Source organism: Trachinotus anak, unplaced genomic scaffold, assembly GCF_046630095.1.
Source record: "Trachinotus anak isolate AG129_WGS33_773 ecotype Australia unplaced genomic scaffold, CSIRO_AGI_Tana_v1 ptg000028l, whole genome shotgun sequence".
NCBI classification, from domain to species: domain Eukaryota; kingdom Metazoa; phylum Chordata; class Actinopteri; order Carangiformes; family Carangidae; genus Trachinotus; species Trachinotus anak.
Window position 1 is genome coordinate 12,779,338 of NW_027273879.1, and position 19,887 is coordinate 12,799,224.

Genomic DNA, 19,887 nt, shown 5'->3' on the forward strand with positions numbered 1-19,887 from the left:
TGTCGATCTATAGATGGAGGATGAGGCCAACCCATCACCCAGGTCCAAGCCTCGCTACACAGGCCAGGTCCGCCTTTGCACTGCCCGCTACAGGTGAATGAGACCAGCTGCAGGAGTCTGTTGATTTTATTGCACATGATCTTTATAAATGTATTAACAGCATGTTTATTTGTTTTTAATACTTAGAAATGTGAGAAAAAGGCTACTGTCATAAAAAGTAACATGTTAATATTTTTCCTTTCCTCAGTTATAACCCTTACGATGGACCAAACGAGCATCCTGAAGCAGAACTCCCCCTTGTGGCCGGAAAGTATCTGTACGTGTATGGAAACATGGATGATGATGGCTTTTATGAAGGTGAGAAATAAAACAGGCCAACACAAGTGATGTGTTTGAAGTTGTCCTTGAGGTGGAGATGACATGGAAAATCATATGAGCATTAACTTGCAAGTTAGTCGTAAGCAGGCAATCAAATGACAAATGTCAGAGAAAAATGTCAGTGTAAAGATAAAAGATGACAATAAATCAGGAGGCGTCCTTTGTTGCGTTTGGAATTCTGTGATTTTGCCTGAGTCAGTGTCTGCTGCTGTAGCAGAGGATGCTTGACAGTCACAACAAGCGTGTGCATCATCACATATTAATTACCTCACAATGAGACAAATGCCAAAAAGTGTATGTCAGCTCACAGTTTCTCCCTTGGAGAATTTGATCTACTTACAATTTTGTACTTGGCGTCTAAATGCTTTTGAAATGACCATGTCTAGGAAGCACTGACTGTTGCACACATGCTGTACATTGGGAGTATGTGTGTAGTTGTTGTATATTTACAATGACATGTATTACAAGCTCTCCATGACGTACTTTGTATCACTGTCTTATTGATGTTGATGATGATGCACTGTACGTGTGTGAAAGTACAAGATAACACAATGAAAACTTAATGTAATGTGGATTATATTGCTGATGCAGTCATCATTGTACACTGTGCTACAAAGGTTGCTGTTACATGACAGTTGCAGCATTCATTCAGTACATGTCTATCATATAACTATTGGCTATATTCATTTTGTGACCTCCTCTTTGTCAGTGTGGTGTGTATGTATTTATGTTACCATGATTTACGATACTGTTCCCATTGAGACATGTGAGACATTACAGTCTCTTTTTTTGAACGCTCACATATTAAAGTTACCAGACCTCTTTCATACTTAACAAAATGACTAAAGTGACATTGGGCCTGTTATGACCCACCCTAGTTATCACTGTCTGTAATTACTTACTTTAAAGTCCCACCAGGTGATGTCTACCCCTGCATGTATCTCACACTTTATAGTATACTCCAGTGCACCAGTGTCACCCAAAAAAAATTCCTGCACACTTTTTAGAAGTGGTGTTTGGAGTGATTCTCTTGTATAATCTCTTTAGAATTATGAAGGCTTCTCCATCAGAGGCAATCCTAATCCCTCTAGCTAGCAATCCTGTAGCCAGCGCAGCCCGTCACAGACACAGTAGTACTCAGCTGCAGTGATTCATTAGCTGTGGGCAGTGAGACTGGATGGCATCGTGGAGAAGCCTTATATTCACCATGCAAGAGGGTGAATCAGGCCTCAGACCAAGCTGTTGTCAAGATGGGACCTTGGTCCATTTTAGCTTGATGACTAATCCAGCAGGGCTCATCTTAATCATCAGCACACAAAAAACAACACACACAGACACAGACCCACACACATGGTTTTAAGGTCTCCCAGGCCTCTCTGGAAAAGGGATTGAAGGACAAGATGATAGGGAGTTTTTTATTTTTGAAGACAAAATTCTTCCCTTTGGGGAAAAAAACTACTGAGCACATCTAAGCTGTTTTTTTCTGCATTGACCACAACATCTACATGCTCAGGGGTGTTCCTGGATATGTTCAAAAGCAGTGAACTTAAGTTCAAGTTGTTCAAGAAATGTTGAAAGGGGGTATTTTTTCTCAGTTGAGTGTTTACTGGAGAGAGTATAAAAGATGGCATCAGAGAACCAGTGGTACATCTTACATCTTAGGGAATAGAACATACTGTATATTTACAACTCCCCCACCTCTCACTCTATGACTCATTCCCACCTTGCAAGGAAAAAAAGCTCACTGACAATTATGTGTAATCATGTTACTGCTTTCCTTTAGTCTTCGTCTTGTAAGGATCCATTAGTGAAGCCTATTTTAGCGTCTGTAGAAGGCATCACACAGAGACAGTTGTTAAAGGGTAGTATTTTCAGGTATTTGGCACGAGGCTATTAGGAAACATGAACATAAAATATGAGGCACAAAACTGTTTTCGGTACCTGTACCTTATTTCTGTGTCACAGGGGAGCTGCTGGATGGCCAGCGAGGACTTGTCCCTTCCAACTTCGTGGAGTTTGTCCAGGACAAAGAAAAACCAGCGATTCAGGCTGGGGAGGGAGGGGAAAACCTTGGCCCACTAGACCATACACCCATGGCCTTGATGGCAGTGGATGGAGGTGCCTCCCAGGATGGCCTCCTGGGTTCAGCTAATGCCTTGGTTCCCTGTAGCAATGGGACAGGGGGGCCGCTTGACCCTGAGGACCTGGCTGAAGATGTTGTGCCTTATCCCCGAAAGATCACCTTGATCAAGCAGCTGGCACGGAGCGTCATTGTGGCCTGGGAGCCTCCACTAGTGCCTTTGGGCTGGGGGAACATCTCTGGCTACAACGTGTTAGTAGATGGAGAACTTCGTGCTAGTATACCGTACGGTGGCCGGACCAAGTGTTTGCTGGAGAAGCTGGACCTGGATGGTTGTGTTCATCGTGTGACTGTGCAGAGCATCACCGACCGGGGCTTGTCAGACGAGCTGCGGTGCACCTTGCTCGTGGGAGCCAATGTGGTGGTGGCGCCGTGCGGTCTGCGAGTGGATGACATCCAGCGTGACACTGCCGAGCTCTCCTGGTTGCCTAGTAACAGTAACTATGGTCACACTGTGTTCTTGGATGGGGTAGAGCACGCGGTGATAAAGCCAGGAAGGTATAGATTACGCTTCCTCAACCTGAAGCCCCTGACGGTGTACAAAGTGACAGTGGTGGCACAGCCGCACCAGGTGCCATGGCAACTGCCACTGGAACAGAGAGAGAGGAAGGAAGCTGGTGTGGAGTTCTGCACTCAGGCTGCAGGTCAGCAAGGCTCATTTCTATACATACAATTGTCAGTAGTGTTTTATGCTTGTTTTTTGTTTTTAACAATGGTGTAGTCTGTATATAGGACAGATGGAGATTACAGACTGCTACCACTCTGTTAATGTCAATTTACTGTACTGTCAACTCTAATATGTAACATAACGTCATATCAATTGTTAGACTATTGTACTGTGCTGTAGTAGAGTCCAGTAACACATTGCCTTACCATGCCATTGTTGTGTATTGTATTTTGTCTAGGTCCAACACCATATTGCAGAACAGGTCAGAATGAAACATCAGTCCTGGGCTGGGTTTCCCAAATGTCTTAGCACTTTCTACAGAAAACCAATAGACAGAGATGACATTAGTGCTATGATTCTTTTGGAAAAGGGTTATAGTCATGAGACTGATAATGACCTATTGTTCAATTAATTAAGGGAAGTGGGCAAAATGGCATTTTGTTATGTTCTGATGTTCGAGAACACATTTTCATCTATAAACAATGTTGTCAATCATGTATCTAATGAAATTTAAACACACTTTGTTTTTTCAAACCAAATTCAAATGCAATTTTGCCCAAGTTTGCTTACTGCACAGAGCACATCACTAATTAACAGCCCTGCATCACAAGATACGATCAGTTATTATTCTGATGAGTCATTTATTCAGCCTATAGCCTAGCCTAGAATAACCAGTTCTATATAAAGCAGTGCCCTTCCACTGCTCACTGAAATGACCATTTTGTATCAGTGTGCATTTGCTTCTGCTCGAATGCAGTTGTGCATGTTTTATGCAGTGATCCAGGAGAGTGGAAGACCAAGAATGGGCTGTAGTTAGTCTCGCTGGATTGTGTCCTGCATGCTGAGACAACACTGTTTCTTTAAGGAGGCCCAGAAGCCTGCATTTTTCATTTTACCTTAATTTTTTATCCAATAATAAAGAGTAGTGTATGGTGGTTATGGTGCAGCACTAGAGCAGAGGAAAATGTTTAGCAAAGTAATGATAACACTAAGAGGACTCAGTTTGATTGTGGAGCCTCGTAGGTTAGCCAGTGTTAGTATAGTCCCACAATAACATATTATATACTTTAATGACATTTTATAAACACAGCACACAATGTCTTGTGAATGTCCCCCACTAGCAATGTCACATTATCACAAGTATCCGCATGGACTGTGTATTTGTACAAAGTACAAAATAAGCTGTAAATGTAATTCTTTCACATATTTAAACATGCAGGGCAAATTATGAATGAACCCACTTTGTTGTTTCCTGAATCCTCCCCTCCCCTCTCTTGTATGTGGACATTTTTGTGCATGGTTGTGAGTGTGCCCATTTGTGCATTTGATGAATGCATCACGCTCTTTCCTCTTGTTTGTATGTTGGTGTTATGTGCTAAATAATAAATTATTACATTTTTTTTCTTACACCTATTCTCTCACCTCCCAGGCCCACCCCTGCCTCCCCAGGATGTACAGGTGCTCTGTGGGCAGGCTCCAGGCGTCCTACAGGTCTGCTGGAAGCCTCCAATCCTCTCTCCCACAGGCACATCTAATGGGGCAAATGTCATTGGCTACGCAGTATGCACTAAAGGACAGAGGGTGAGTGTGCAAGTGTTGGTATCATCAACCAGGGTCCTTATTTTAGCTCAGTCTGTTAAAGTAGGTGTGGTGAGTGATTGAGTGACTGACTCATCTTGGTTTAAAGGCCTCACTCATGAATATGAAGAAAATAAGTGATTTTGTACAGTATCATGGATGCAGAGGTTTGTGGTTTGTGGTTTGTGGAGAATTCACAAGCATATGGGATCCATATTTCAAAAGCCTACATGCAGTACACAGACACAGCATGTGAAACACTGTGTAAATTGTCAGATTCAGTTGAAACGTGAGAAGACACATCACAGATGGGATGCTAATAGCCTCTGTCATTGAGTGTGGCATTATGTCATCAGGGCCCTCACGCAGGGTGCACACAGCAATGCCACCTACTTGTGAGTCATTGTCAGTGCAAGTCTCTCAATGTCGGACCCGTGAAATGGCTTGGAAAGGTCTCTCACTCCCTCTGGTGACTGCCGCAGTAAATCAACACACAATATCTGAAAGTGTAAATCAACATGGAACCACAATGGGCAGCAAACTGCCTCTATGCTGCTCTCTAAGTTGGAACTTAAAAGCGTTGTGAGTAGCATTTTGCCTGGCCCTCATAAGTGACATTAAAGCAGGTATTTTGAAACTTGACAGCCACAAAAACTGGTTGCAGTGTAGCCAGAAAATGCAACATGTTTTAAGGGTTTAATCCACACATAGCAGTGCAGCGTCAAGCTATTCTGCCTAATTATCTTGAGTCTTGAGATTCTTGAAACGTTGTTGTGAGGGTGGTAGAAGACGAAAGAGCAAAGGAAAATTAAAATAGGATTCATCCTAGTGCCAGGGCTAGTTCAGAGAACCCAAAAGACTGGGTATTGGAACAATGGAAATTATTATCAAACAGATTTTTGTTGAGAATTGGCAGCAGAGTTGCTGCAGCCAAAGGAGAGCAGAGGCTTTGTAAGGAGGAGCCATGGGAAAGGTTGAGGCTGGCAGCAGGAGTCTGAGGCTGAGACAGCAGCAGGGAAGCTGAGCAGGGCCAAGGCGGTGGGAAGCCAGAGGAAAAGAGAGTCCACAGAGTCACGGTGAGCTGAGCTGACCCACTATGGTTTCCAGCCAGACGGAAATTAGCAAAAGCTCAACAAGCAAAGTCTTTCAAAGAGACTGGACCAAGGCTAACCATGTAGCTGTCTATAATCTAGCAGCGTGGTGGAGTAGAAACCTGGTATTTAAAGCAGAGAAGATTGGAGATGAGTAGCAGTTTGTCACTGTCACCTACACACTCGATCCCACTCCTGCTGTCTGAGCACTACACCGACAGACAGAGAGAGGGAAGCTCCTCGCTGGGAGGGAGAGGGGGCAGAAGCAGAGGGCGTGACAATCTTGTGGGGATGTGATCATGTTTTCACTTCTGATGTCTTGACTGTGATAGTAATGTTGTTTTAGTTGTGGCTAAAAATTATTATACAGTTTCTGTTGATGTTAACAATTTATTTTCTGTTTAAATCCAGATAGCTGAGGTGTTGTACCCAATGGCAGACTATGTTACTGTTGAGCTGACAAGGATTCAGTGCCTGGAGGCCAGGGAAGTCATCGTAAGGACGCTCTCAGTACAGGGGGAATCCCAGGACTCCCAAGTCGCCGTCATTCCAAACAACCTGCTTGTGCCTCTACCGCCGCTTCCCCTGCCACCACCAATGCACCCCCATGCAGGCCCCCCTCCACACCCCCATGCTCAACCCCACGTCCAATCCCCTCACCTTCCTCATGCCACGCCCCAACTTCCTGCTCCACCCCAGGCACATGGACAACCACTCCCACCTCATCCTCCCCACCCTCAACCCCATCCCAGACTTCCCCATCCAGGTGGACCCCCACAACCCCAGCATCGACCCCCACATCCTCAGCCCCAGCCCCTACATCTTCAGCCTCACCCACCCCACCAAGGTCCCAGGCCCCAGCACCAACTGCCTCTGCTACCCCACCCCCATCCCCACCCTATACCTCAGAGACCAGTAAGTGCCAGAGACCTGGATGCCAAAGAGCATGTGGCCCACCACGGAGGAGCTATTCCACCTGGCCAACCTGGTTGGGACCCCATGCGCTCTCCCTCTTCCCAGACTCCTGTGCCCATGCAAGGCCACACCCTTGAGGCCCCTCCCCCTGCCAATCCCCGCTCCCCTTCCCCACAGAGGATTCTTCCACAGCCCCGAGGCACGCTTATCCCGGACACCGTGGCCAAAGCCATTGCCCGAGAAGCAGCGCAGAGGGTGGCAGCAGAAAGTGGCAAGGTCTGATGGAAATGGACTTGCTGAATCCAGTTATCATATTTTATAGGTTCCTGATGCTTAGTGAAAATGGAATACATAGTCAACAAGGAAAAAATTTTATCTCTGAAGTTTAAAGACCTGTAAATTAATTGCAGTAATTTAAGGGAATGTACCGATTTATTGATTGTGTACAAAGGGATATTTAGCTGACTGTCTGTATATTACTCCATAAAGACAGAGCAGACTGTGTTGGCAAACTAGTAAAATGTAAAAATCAAGTTATCATCTAAGTTACTGCAAAATACTATAACCAAGTACCACTGTCATCTCCATGTCTCTGTTACTGACTTTGTTAATCTTTCATACATTTTCAGGGGGACAGGAGGCAGGTCAGGTACGGAGAGCAGGGTCATTCATTTCACCAGCACCACTCTGATGAGGAAGAGGAAGATGAGGAAGGGTTTGGACGCGGCCGTCGGAGAGGACCCTCAGTAGATGAGTTCCTCAGAGGCTCTGAGCTGGGGAGGCCGGTAAGAACGACATGATAAGTAATGGGTGCTTTGCCTTCTTTCCAGCTTCACCTCCAAATGTGTTTTTCAATGGAGAACCTCTTAAATGTGTGTATGTTTGGATGTGTGTGTGCTTGCATGTCTGGGTGGTTGCATGCATACACTCCTGTGCCCGTAACTGTGTGTTTGTGTGTGTGTGTGTATGTGTGTGTGTGTGTGTGTGTGTGTGTGTGCTAACGTGTGTGTGAGTTTGCCCATCCATGTGTGTTTGGTGTGTGCATGTATGTTATGTATGTATGTGGACTTAAACACTTGCGTCTGTGTGTTTGTGTTTGTGTGTGTGTGACTACCGAAAGCCTCACTATAGTCACAATGAAGATTATCACAGCGAAAGCAGCCGGGGCTCTGACCTGTCTGACATCATGGAAGAGGATGAGGAGGAGCTGTACTCTGAGATGCAGCTGGAAGAGGGACGTCGACGCAACTCGCACAACACACCCAAGGTGCAGTTCTTTGCACTTATTCTAAACCCAAGAGTCATGACCACCCAAATTTAATATTCTTTAGTGAACTGCACAGGCGCAGATACTTCAATTGAGTCTGCTGCCTTGACTTGCACTTGATATGTGTGGTTAGTGTGTGTGCTGAGTTTAGTTCAAATTTATATCAAAGAGAGAAGGAAAGAACGGGTTTGAATGTTTCAGCCCATCGATAGAAAGGTAGAGACAGTGGGTTTGACCGTTTCATGAACACAGAGATGAACAGACAAAGAAAAAGACTGGGTTTGAATGTTTCAGCACCATGGAGAGAGACAGACTGGATTTGAATGTTTCAGCACCATGGAGAGAGACAGACTGGATTTGAGCCTTTCAGCACCATGGAGAGAGACAGACTGGATTTGAATGTTTCAGCACCATGGAGAGATTGGGTGTAAAGGTGCTTTCAGATGGCCTCCATCCACGGTCAGTGTTGCTCTCATGAACACAAGGTTATTTGCTGCTGAGTTGATGGAGCTGATGATGGTTCAACCTTTTTCAACTTTCCACGATGGCTTGACATGTGACCTTGGAAACCACAGAAACTACACCAAAGGAGATAAGCTTATTTTACGTTACAGTTTGAGCCACATTAATTAATATCACATCAGTGACGAGAAACCTTACCTTATCTTACCTTTTGATTGAAGTTTGATTATCCACTCTGGACCATTGTTAGATATTAGTTAGCTGAACTTTATATTTTGATTATGTCATATTGCTGCATATTTCCTATGCATTAAGCTGCAACCCTCTCTACTTAGTTTTGTGATGAGATTATACAATCTGGCTTGCAGGCTGTGGTGTATGGTACACGCTGTTAGTAGGATCGCAGGTAGCCTGAAGCTGCTCAGTGTCTGAAAGCACCTTTAATTTTTTGGCACCGTGGAGAGAAACAAAGAGACTGGGTTTGAGAACATTGGAGAAAGAAACATAGAGAGACTAGGTTTGAGCAGTTCAGTGTTATGATGGAGTGTTGTAACATAGAAGGAGCTTAACAAAATCTTTAAACGAAATCTTTGACACAGCCTTTTCCTTTTTTTTTTTTTTTTTTTTTTTTTTACAAATTTTAAGTGAGTAGTCTGTTATTAGTATTTGCTTAATCTTTGAATATTAAAACTTCCCGTGGGCTTGTGTGTGTTTGAGTGTGTGTCTATGTGTCTGTGTTTCAGCGTGCCTGCCTGTGAGTGCTGCATGATTTTGTTTACATACAACTTGTACATGTATGTCAATGTAAGTTTTTTTTCGCATACTGTTTGCAAGTTTGTCCATGTGTCTGTGAGCAAATCATGAATGTCTAATGTTTGCAAATGTTTGGTGTGTTTATGTGCATTTCAGACAAACACTCCTGCTGGAGGCAGCCATGACCGGGAAACCGGGAGAAGAATCCATCATGGTGGTCCCCAACCTCAGAGACGACCTCTAATGGTCCCTTCTATTGGTCAGTATGGGCAGGTGGCTCAGGAGAAAAAGAAGGAAGAATTTTTTAGAAATCTTTATTTATCTTTAAATGTTGTCTGTGCTGGAGTGCAGTACTGTTTGTTTCTCTGTTAAAGCCTTCATGAGCTTCTGTGTGTCTCCAGATCACCTCTGTGTCTATGAATCATGCCCATGCTCTTCACTACATCAACATAAATGAGATCTTGCAGAGATTATTATGATCCTACAAGCTGGCAATTTTCTTAAACTGCTGTGTGCAATTGCACTATGCAATGACAAGTTAATCTGCTCTGACACTGACATAGTAGTTTTTCGCAGCTGTTTTCCTGTGTGCATTTGTTATGACCTTGTAAGTTTTAGGTGGCACAACAAATCTTTAGTGAGCCTTTTGGGAGGGGTAGGTTTGTGTTTTACGTTGTAACCCCATCACCCTCTAACTGGTGTTTCCTGTAGAGGTAACCTCTGAGAATAACAGTGAGGGAAACCTCTCCCCCATCACCGAGGATGTTTACTATGGCAGAGTAGCTCGGCACAGGACACGGTCATCCCGCAGGCACATGGGCGGCACCAGGTCTCCCCATGGTATGTGCCTGCAGTCCTGTTTTTACCACCACAGCATGGCAACAAAAATGCCACCAGCAACTGGCAAATGACAAACAGTAGCTGTGGACACTTGCAAGTGCCTGTTTCTCTGTCTTAAATAATAATAGTTATTATTATGCTTACAGTTGAACAGCATGACTGCACTGCACTGAAATGGTGGACCCACTGGCAAGTCATACCTGGGGTCCAAGATGAACGTTTCCACAGTTGCAGATGATAAATGATTGATTGACTGCTCAGAGAATGCCTCACTCACTGCACTGAACTCCAGATGCCTGCTAAACCCCTTCCCTCTGTGGTACAACCACATCCACTACACTTATAATGGGAGCATTCGTGCATGACATTTTGAAGAGATAATAGTGGTAGACATTAAAGAATGACTACACTGACTTCATGGCTTCATGTTTTTTCGACGTTGTGTTTTTTTGGAACATTTGAGTTTGAAAATTAGCTGCTGGAAATGCAGTTGTCCCTTATATTTGTGTCCTACCAACACATAAACCAATTACCAAACCTTCTGTAGATTGGCATATACTGAGCTGCTAGCAATACATTTCATATCATACTTATATTTTCAAGCATCAAAACATAACACAGGCTCAACAGTCTTATGCTTTTCTAGCTTGCATTTTCTAAATATTACAATTCTAATTTCAAATAAATGACAGGCTTCCATCACAACTCTGCCATTTCTGCTTTAGATCTCCTGCTACAGGTTGGCAACATGTTGAATGATAAATATAGATATCTGCTTTAAATTTTAGAATTTCACTAAATGTTATGTCTTGATATGAAATGAAAATAGACAGCTGGAGTTGTTATCTTTAGAAGCCCTTTTTGTTTCGGCTTTTTGTAGCATGCACGTCCAAGTCTTGTGTGTTGTTGATGTTGTCACATCCCTGAATCACTTCTGTGCATTGCACCATGTTTTGTCTTGCTCCTCATTTTTCTCTCGGTGCTAAACAAACATATAAAACCAAAAATATGTATAAAAATGTGAAAATACATGTAGTGTGTATGTGTGTGTGTGTTTGTGTGTGTGTATGTGTGTGTGTGTTTGTGGGTGCATGCTACAGTAAATGCTTGAAATAGCTGACTGAGCACAGATTTCTCCCTGCATGCTGACAGGCATAGATATGACTAGACATGAAAATCAAATCTGTAATGCAACACTGCATGAGCGAATCAATAAGACTTATTAAGATGAAAAAATTTTCCCCTCATTGATTTCCCTTGATTGAAGCATGGCTAAGATACTTCACTATGTAAACATATGGACTTGCTCATTTTAGAAGTGGTATGTGGTACAGCAATTATTTTTGTCACCAAATGATTTCCAGGTTTTGTCCCTGAGCCCTGAAATCTGCTCTATTCTTGGCCAAACTCATTTCCCAGAAGACAAAAATAAAACAATATTTCTACAAAGTCTTAACAAAGCAGCTGTTCAGTTGGATCACATCATCCCTGTCTAGAGATGCAGGATGATTTCTTTCTGGTTTGCCTTTTGTCTTTCATATTTTAAAGATGGATACAGGGATCGGGATCGCCGCTCTCCCACGTACTATGATGAGTCAGAGTCTGAGGAGTCCTTCCGGATCTTTGTGGCCCTCTTTGACTACGACCCCCTGTCCATGTCCCCTAACCCAGATGCAGCTGATGAGGAGCTGCCCTTCAAAGAGGGACAGATCATTAGGGTAGGAGTTTAAAATTATGATGGCCAGATACTTTGAGTCACTATGTTCTTGATTAATTTTCCTTCTATCTGAGTTTGTTTGTCTTTAAGATGAATCCAGACTATAAGGTACAAGTTAATAGATAATCCTGAATATTGTGTCAGTAATGGTTATTTTAATGTGCAGTAACTGCAGAAATCTTTGAGTACAGTTCTTTCAGACTGACTTTACCCTGTTTTTTATGCAAGATTCAAGTGTATAGACTAGCTTGCAGCATAAATTGTAATCCAGCCTACCACCTAGAAGTTTTAGTGTTGAATCTGTATTCATCCTTCAAGCTCTATTTAACCATTTAAGTAAAAAAAAAAAGTCAAATAAAAGCACAGTATATGTTTTAAAGCTGGAGCGCTTAACATCGCTCTTTCACTCTCTCGTAACCAGGTGTATGGTGATAAAGACACAGATGGGTTTTACAGAGGGGAAGTGAGGGGCAGGATGGGGCTGATCCCCTGTAACATGGTGTCAGAGATACGAGCAGAGGACGAGGAGACCATGGACCAGCTCATCAAACAGGGCTTCCTGCCACTCAGCACTCCTGTGGACAGAATAGGTACTACACATGCAAACCTGCACTCAGGAACAAGCAAAGACGTGTGTTTTCAATCACACGGTTATGGAACTGTTAGTTAGTGGGCTTGGAAAGGGTTGCATGTTGTGGCTAAAAACATAAGATGAAATACTTGCTCTGAAAATGGCATCTGTTACCGCTTCCAGAGCAGAACAGAAGAGGCCTCCGTCGAGACCAGGCCTCCAGGAGGATGGTGGCTCTGTACGACTACGACCCCCGAGAGAGCTCCCCCAATGTTGATGTTGAGGTATCAGAGGACAGTCTGCTGAACACACACACATAAACTAATGCTACCCAACTTACATTCATTCTCGACCTTTTCAGTGCTAAAACCTGGATAACGTGCTCTCTATATGTACATTTTCTTTTTGTGCTTGGTGTAGGTTGAATAAGGACATAACTGACTGAGTTAGATAAAACAAACTTTACTTGGATCACATTCCTTGTATATCTGTGTCTGTATCTCTGTCTCCTGATAGGCTGAGCTGACCTTCTGTGCTGGTGACATCATTGCTGTGTATGGAGATATCGATGAAGATGGGTTCTATTATGTGAGTGCTGCTTGTCCACATGTGCTCCTCAAATAAACACATTAAGAGAAATTAGAGGCCTGTCTTATACAGTGTATGACATATTGCATATACAGTATGAAATACTCCTCTCCTTGTTTCCACCCACAGGGTGAGATCAACGGCCACCGTGGTCTGGTTCCCTCTAACTTCCTGGAAGAAGTGCCTGATGACGTGGAGGTGTATCTGACCGATACTCCGTCCCACTACCCCCAGGAAGAGCCTGCCAACCGGCCCCCTGCCAACTCTGCCGCCAGCGTCTCAGAGGGCAAACGGGTACATCATCATCGCCGCTCTCAGCGCTAGGCCCTGTGTTCATCCATCCTCCGTCCTCTCTCTTGATTTCCGTCTCTCGCTTCCTCCACTTGCCGTCTGTGTGCTGTTCATTGTGTGTGTTTGTCCATGTGGTGACAGTGGTGACTCTATACAAACTAACAACCCTTCCCCCTCCCCCCTTCGCCTTCTGGAAAAGGGGACAAAAAGTGTTAACACCTTTCTGAGTCTCAGAGAAAGGAAGAAGCAAAGCCTGACATGGACAGAGAGAGGATAGACTGTGGGAGCTCTGCGGGTGATTTATGCATGTAGCACTGGTTAAGGAGGACTTGAAAAAGGCTCAACTCATTCCTCACACAAGATAATTTGGTACCTCTTTGCACTGAAACACAAAATCAAATTGTGGTTATTGTGTATAATTATAATAATAATAATGATAATAATAAGTGCTTTATTAACACATACAAATTGCTACCCAATGACACTGAAAGAAATTATTTGAGAAGAAAACTTTAAAGATGAAACAGAGAGAGAAGCATGCCTTTTTCAAACTTGATACATTTTCTAATAACTTTCTTGGCTCGACTGCTGTATTTCCTTAAAGAGGCTTTGTTTCTTTATGTATATTGCACACACATCAAATCTATTTTTCAGCCATGTTGACAGTGGATAACGCCATGTTTGCTCTGAGCTCAAGAGACAGAACTAACCGCAGCACTGAGACATCCATACTGTATTGTTACAATGGAACAATAAAAGAAAAAATTGGATATTAAAAACATTCTTTTTTGTGCTCTGTGTTCACGTGTTTTGGTGTTGTTGTTGACGGTGTTGTTGTTGTTGTTGTTGTTGTTTTTTCAGTTGTCATAGTGGTGTGGGTTTTAGCGACGGTGACAATGCTGCCACATCTGATTTCTTTTTTGTTTTTCCTCACCCGCTTGGCAAAACAAAACAAACAAACAGAAGAAGATTGTTCATTTCACAGCATAAATGGCTCTGTCTGCCTTGTACAGTAAGTTGGCAACTTGAGATACCAAACTCGCGGCCTCTAATGCACACAGCTTGTGGTCACAGAAAAGGCTTTTAAAGGTCACTTGAACATAACGGAAGCACTTGTCAAGTGTTTCTGTAATGTTTTTTTTTCCAGATGATAGATCAGAAAAATCAGATCAAAGATAGATATAAGTTATTATAGATTTTAATTTAGACAAATAGAAATATTTATTTTAGAGCATATCTGTAACCATTGCCTGACAACGCTGACAACATTTGACCTCCAAAGGCATAATATTTTTGGTACATCATTGACAATTTGGACCAGAGTCTGAGTGATCCAGACTCATGACGTCAACATACAAACTATCATCTTAATGAAAGTGTATCTGGCTGCTGCATTAGATGAGAAGCCTGGTATCTACAGTTGTGTCCCTGGGTGTTGTATATGATCGTACTGTATGTTCCCTCATGGCCGACTGATGGTGGACTTCTCCGGCTCTGTGGTGTGCTAATGTCGTGCTCAACTTTTGATGGCTTCCTCCTCAGTGTTTCTTTTACATATGTACTGTGTGTGTGTGTGTGTGTGTGTGTGTGTGTGTGTGTGTGTGTGTGTGTTTGTGTGTACGTGAAAATGTATCATATCTCTACTGTCAATTAAATTCAGATTAACAGGCAGACAGATGATAGCTTTAGCCAACTTAGTTGAGTATGTAGAAAATATTAGTTATGTTTTAAATACTGTTTTAAACTTATAATTAGTAATTTAAGGATATACTGTGGACCCTGGATTATGATTGATTCGAACAAGCAGTTCACAGACTGAATATGCTTTCAGTAGCATTGCTTGTCAAATAGTACGTCTTTAATCGTATAAAATTTGTTTTCACAAATTATGAAACTTGTGCACATTTAAAGAGTGGATATCATCACCAAGGCTGCACAGTCCTCTCCCCTCTAAATTCTAATTTCTTCTTTTAATCATTATCATAAAATGTTATTTAACATTCCAAAGATTCATTTATCAGCTTCATTAGGACTGTGTGGCTCTAACTGAAGCAGAAGCGTCTCTCCACACTCCAAAACTGATGAAATATTGCTGAAATATTAAATCCCATTGGTGAACAGAAATTACACGACATCTGAGACCGACCCATTTAAAACCAGTGAGAGGAACACAGTGAAAAACCTAAATACAAGAAAATCATATGTCAAATAACTGTTTGTTAGAAAATGTTGAGTTCAGGGCCCTATTGCTCATAGTGAGAGGCTAAATGAGAAAATTAATTTTCAGGGCCTTTAAAAAACCCTTCAAAAATGTATGAATTTGCCCATGATCTAACCTTACAGCAAGTTTAGCTGGAATCTTTTTAAAAGAAATTTGAAGGAACAAAAACAGAACCTCTTTCCTGGAGGTAATTACAAATGATTCATTATATCACTAATGCTATACTTATATTATAGCACTACATAATTAGAAAAAAACAAGTACTGCTGCCTGCATTGAGGGCAAATACACCTTGAATAATACCTTGTCGAGTATGAAGAAGAGCGCAGACTTCTCTGCTGTATAAAAGTATTGGTTCTTTTGTAATCCGCTGCCCCATGCCTCCACACCTCCTCCCCATCGCCTCTCTCCTCAGGTTACCACAGAAACCACAGACACGGCCGACCACGACGCCACCCCCGTCCGAGCCCCATCCCCGATCGTTCGCCCCCTCCTGCCTGGCACCATGAGACCCCTCAGCCCTGCGAGGGGCCCCCATGTCCCGCTGGACCCCCGGGACCCTCAAGATTTGGCAAACAAGAAGAAGAAAGGACTTCTTTCCAAGGGGAAGAAACTGCTGAAGAGACTCTCCCCTGTGAAATAAAAAACACACAAACAAACAAACAAACAAACAAAAGCATAAATGTACAATATGTGCACATGCCGGGCTCTGTATATTGCATCCATACAATCAACTCTGATCCAACAACACATGACAGAGAGGACGTGAGCTTTGTCTCCTGGACTGCGTGAGCCGAAATCTGAATATAACCAGTGATATAATTATTCATGTTTGGTGATGGATACAAATCAACTAAATTATGTACAGTGCAGTGCCAAAATCAAGAGACCTGCAGACACAAAAACATATTACTGTGATGTATTTTAAATCAAGGGAGGATTAAAAAAAACAACAAAATAAAATAATAATAAAAAAAAACAAAAAAAAAACTAGGATTTTCATGACATGTATTTTTCTCTTTTCTGTATCATTATTCAAAAAACATTTCTTTCAAGCAGGGTAGCTGTGAAAACAAAGCATCTGGTTACATTTAAGTTTCCAACAGGCTTTTCTCAGCCAAAAAACAAAACAAAACAAAACAAAAAAAAAAAAAAAAAAAAAAAAAAACCAACAAAAAAACAAAAACATCGCTTTTTCTGGAGTATTGATGTCACTACAAGGAAACAGACATTATGCTCCTCTAAGAAAATCTCAACTAGACTACACTGTTATTGAAGCATTCTGTGAAGTAATGCTGGCTGCTAACACAAAGGCTTTATTCAGTGCAATATCATAGAGGTGGTAGCATATGTGGGGAGAATAAAAACATTTCCACTTGTACCTGTAAATCAGCAGAGAGGAGTTTTCTGATGATGAAAGGAATAACAAAAGAACAGCAGATCGGCAACAGGGCATTAAAGTCAGAAACACCAGGCGAGCTCAGCTGTCTCAGTGGCCTTTTTTTGAAAACAATATGAGCATGACATCCCTCGTTTGATTACAAGGCTGATGTACACCGGGTTTTTGTTTTTTATGACGGTTCGCTTGAGCCTTGTCACTTTTGAGGATTAAGTAAGAGCAGAGATGTTTGCCGTCCTCACTGTCAAACTGTCATGAAACGCCTAGTTCAAGACAAAATTTTGTGTCTGTCTTCCTATTGCACAAAGGTGGGTGTTTTGTCTGATGGTTGGTGAAAGACACGTTTTGTGTGCCTGCGCGTGTGTCTGAGTGTGTGTGTGTGTGTGTGTGTGTGCGTGCAAGGCAGTATGTGACGCATTCATGTTTCGCACCTTTCATGTTTCTTGTTCACTAATTTATTTATTTATTTATTTTTTTCTGAAGGAGAGGCCATGTAGTTTTCGGTCCTGTGATCTAGTGATGTGCTGCTACCTCCATTGCCTGTGCACTGTTTAGTTTTGTTGTCTCATGTTGATATAGAGGGCCAACGCTTAAGCTTCACAGAAACTACAAATCAAAATGGCAAGGTGTGGATTGCTCTCTGGTTCTGTTGCATGTACCTGCGGTCTGTGGAGAGAAATACTAACTTATTTAACTTGAGTATATGTTTGGTCTCTGGTAACATTTATGCTCTACATGACTTGTACTATAAGGATTATAACATACAAAATATAGGGAATCTGGTACGGAACAGATTTTTACTTTCTTCCTATGATCTTGGATAATCTAAGAATTTATGAAACAAGAAGATGTGCTGTGGTGCAGACTCTGATTAGTAATGCCAATATGCTGTTGTTGCTCCATTTAGTTTGTTGACTCACTGAATGTTTTATATATTTAATCGAGTCTTAAAAAACAAACCTATTTACATAATGCAATTAAAAAAAAAACTGCAGCAGAAAGTGTGATCAGATCAGCAGAAATGATGTAATATTCAACACTGTCTTTTAAGTCAGTTTCTCATTGAATTTGTTGTCAGTGTAAAAGCTCCAACAATGACAGATCAGGCTGCAGTGAGTGCAAAACCACACCGCCTGAATCCTAAATTTGAGTGCTCTGTGTGATTAGTGACATTGACTGTCAGCATTTCACTCTTCACGTTGTTCCAAATGTTAGTTGTTTTAACTTTTGATGTTTGAAAGTCTTTTACACATTTGCCTCCAATTCAGTTGATAACCTGTATTTGGATTTTTACATTCAGCATGAATTTGCATCTTTCACATATCCCACTACAGCTGGGATTTCAAATTCACCACTACTGAAAAGTGTTTAGATGGTTCTGACAGCGAGGTAGAAACTGGAAAACTAGTAGCTTGGAGAGTTAATCCAATTTCTATGGAGGCCCTGGTGTGACAAAAAAAAAAAAAAAAAAAAAAAAAAAAGTTCATGTAATTTTGCTAACCTTCCATCTCACTGATCACATATAGTCACAACACATAATATTTATTCATCTAGTAGAAAAAACTCAATGTGCTTAATTCTATTCTGGCTTTCAAGGGGACAGCTATTATCCGTGTTAATTATGCAAGATTATGGGAATACTAATGTTAATACGAATATTAACTTGCATTACTAAGAGACGAGTCTGCATACTGTACCAACATTTTGTGTGCTGTGGTGGTGAATAAAAGCACTCAAGAACTCAACTATGAACAGGAGGGATAGCTTTAATAATTCAAAAAAATTCTCTCTGTTTTGTTTTGAATGTCCATTTTATCCTGTTAATCTCCAGTTCTCCTTTATGTCAAGTTGCACTCGAAGGATGAGTCAGATAAAAGTTTATTGTGTGAAATAATTTGTCAATATTATTGATGAATTGCAATGACAAGAGACGGTTGCCAAAATGGAATGTAGGAAGGGTTCAGGTTTACACTGATTATTTTTGTTCCAAAGCTGTTTATGTATAGTTTCTCATTCAGTCTTTCACAAAGTTGAAATAATATGGTGTCCCAATACCAAATCACTCTCTTGTGAATGGGTGTAGTGTCTCTAAACACTGTAGCTCTTTTGTACTTTGATCCATTTGTAGGTAATTTATAAATGTTTCTACTTGATTTTACGACAGCCTTTTTTTTAGTGCACTGAGATTTCCTCTCCCTGTAAAAGACTGCAAGCATTCTCCATAGTGTCCTTTGAAATCAGATGTATCAGTCCACCGTATGTGCTTGCTTTGTGAATCAAAGTCTAAAAAAAAAAGAAAAAAAGAAAAAGAGAAATCATTGGACAGTATTTATGGTGATTAATTATGTGTGGGTGTGCATGTGAAAAAATACAACTTTTATAACTAAATTAAATTTGATATTTTTTAGAAAATGATTGTTTATGTTCATTTGTGTCCTTTGTGTCTTCAGTTTTTGAAATATATGGACGTAACAAAGCAGACACCATCCCTCAACCGGCTTCAGCTGCTATATATGTATCATAGAGTGAGTTAGATTTGGCACACGCACTTTTCTTCTCTGAAAAGTTTCAGCTAAAACAAAAGAGGATTCTTTATATTTATTAACATGCTATCAGATTATAATGGTAAGTTTTAAAGCTGTATAATTAATTAATAAAAGTTTATTTGAAGTCTGTTTGTAGAGGGGAGAAATTCAAATTTCTGATCAAATTTTCATATCCTGCACTGACGGGTCGGACTGATGGCTATATCTTTATTATCACTGTGTCACACAAATGACTGGGACTTGACATTTTAAAAAATGCATTTAATATTTTATGAAGGAGGTTAGGAGGTGTGGACATTCAACTACCTGAAATGATGTAGGAAGCTTCACGTGTATAAACCTCCTCGAATGAACATACTCTAAGGATTTGACCTGGGTTTGTATTTCAGGACCAATATCAGAAAGTCGTGGTGTCATGGGTTATTTTTCTGGTGGCACAGAACTAATCGCAGCCATCTGCAGA

General features: G+C 41.5%; 1 protein-coding gene across 6 annotated transcripts in view; it reads left to right on the forward strand.

Moving 5' to 3' along the window:
• Positions 1–19,290, forward strand: part of rimbp2a (RIMS binding protein 2a) — a 60,984-nt gene extending 41,694 nt beyond the window's left edge. For 3 of the 6 annotated variants that reach the window (XM_071466108.1, XM_071466109.1, XM_071466111.1), the window contains 15 exons: positions 14–93; positions 248–357; positions 2,344–3,162; positions 3,424–3,447; positions 4,615–4,766; positions 6,266–7,045; positions 7,399–7,554; positions 7,890–8,036; positions 9,408–9,510; positions 11,640–11,809; positions 12,230–12,398; positions 12,563–12,663; positions 12,896–12,967; positions 13,097–13,261; positions 15,895–19,290. In XM_071466108.1, the coding sequence (XP_071322209.1) occupies positions 14–93; positions 248–357; positions 2,344–3,162; positions 3,424–3,447; positions 4,615–4,766; positions 6,266–7,045; positions 7,399–7,554; positions 7,890–8,036; positions 9,408–9,510; positions 11,640–11,809; positions 12,230–12,398; positions 12,563–12,663; positions 12,896–12,967; positions 13,097–13,261; positions 15,895–16,122 (3,276 nt within the window). In that variant the 3' untranslated portion in view covers positions 16,123–19,290. Of the gene's footprint in view, positions 1–13; positions 94–247; positions 358–2,343; positions 3,163–3,423; positions 3,448–4,614; positions 4,767–6,265; positions 7,046–7,398; positions 7,555–7,889; positions 8,037–9,407; positions 9,511–9,962; positions 10,092–10,237; positions 11,620–11,639; positions 11,810–12,229; positions 12,399–12,562; positions 12,664–12,895; positions 12,968–13,096; positions 13,262–15,894 lie in introns of those variants that run through there. The other 3 variants (XM_071466113.1, XM_071466110.1, XM_071466112.1) reach the window with 3 other exon arrangements.
• The last annotated feature ends 597 nt before the right edge of the window (positions 19,291–19,887 follow it).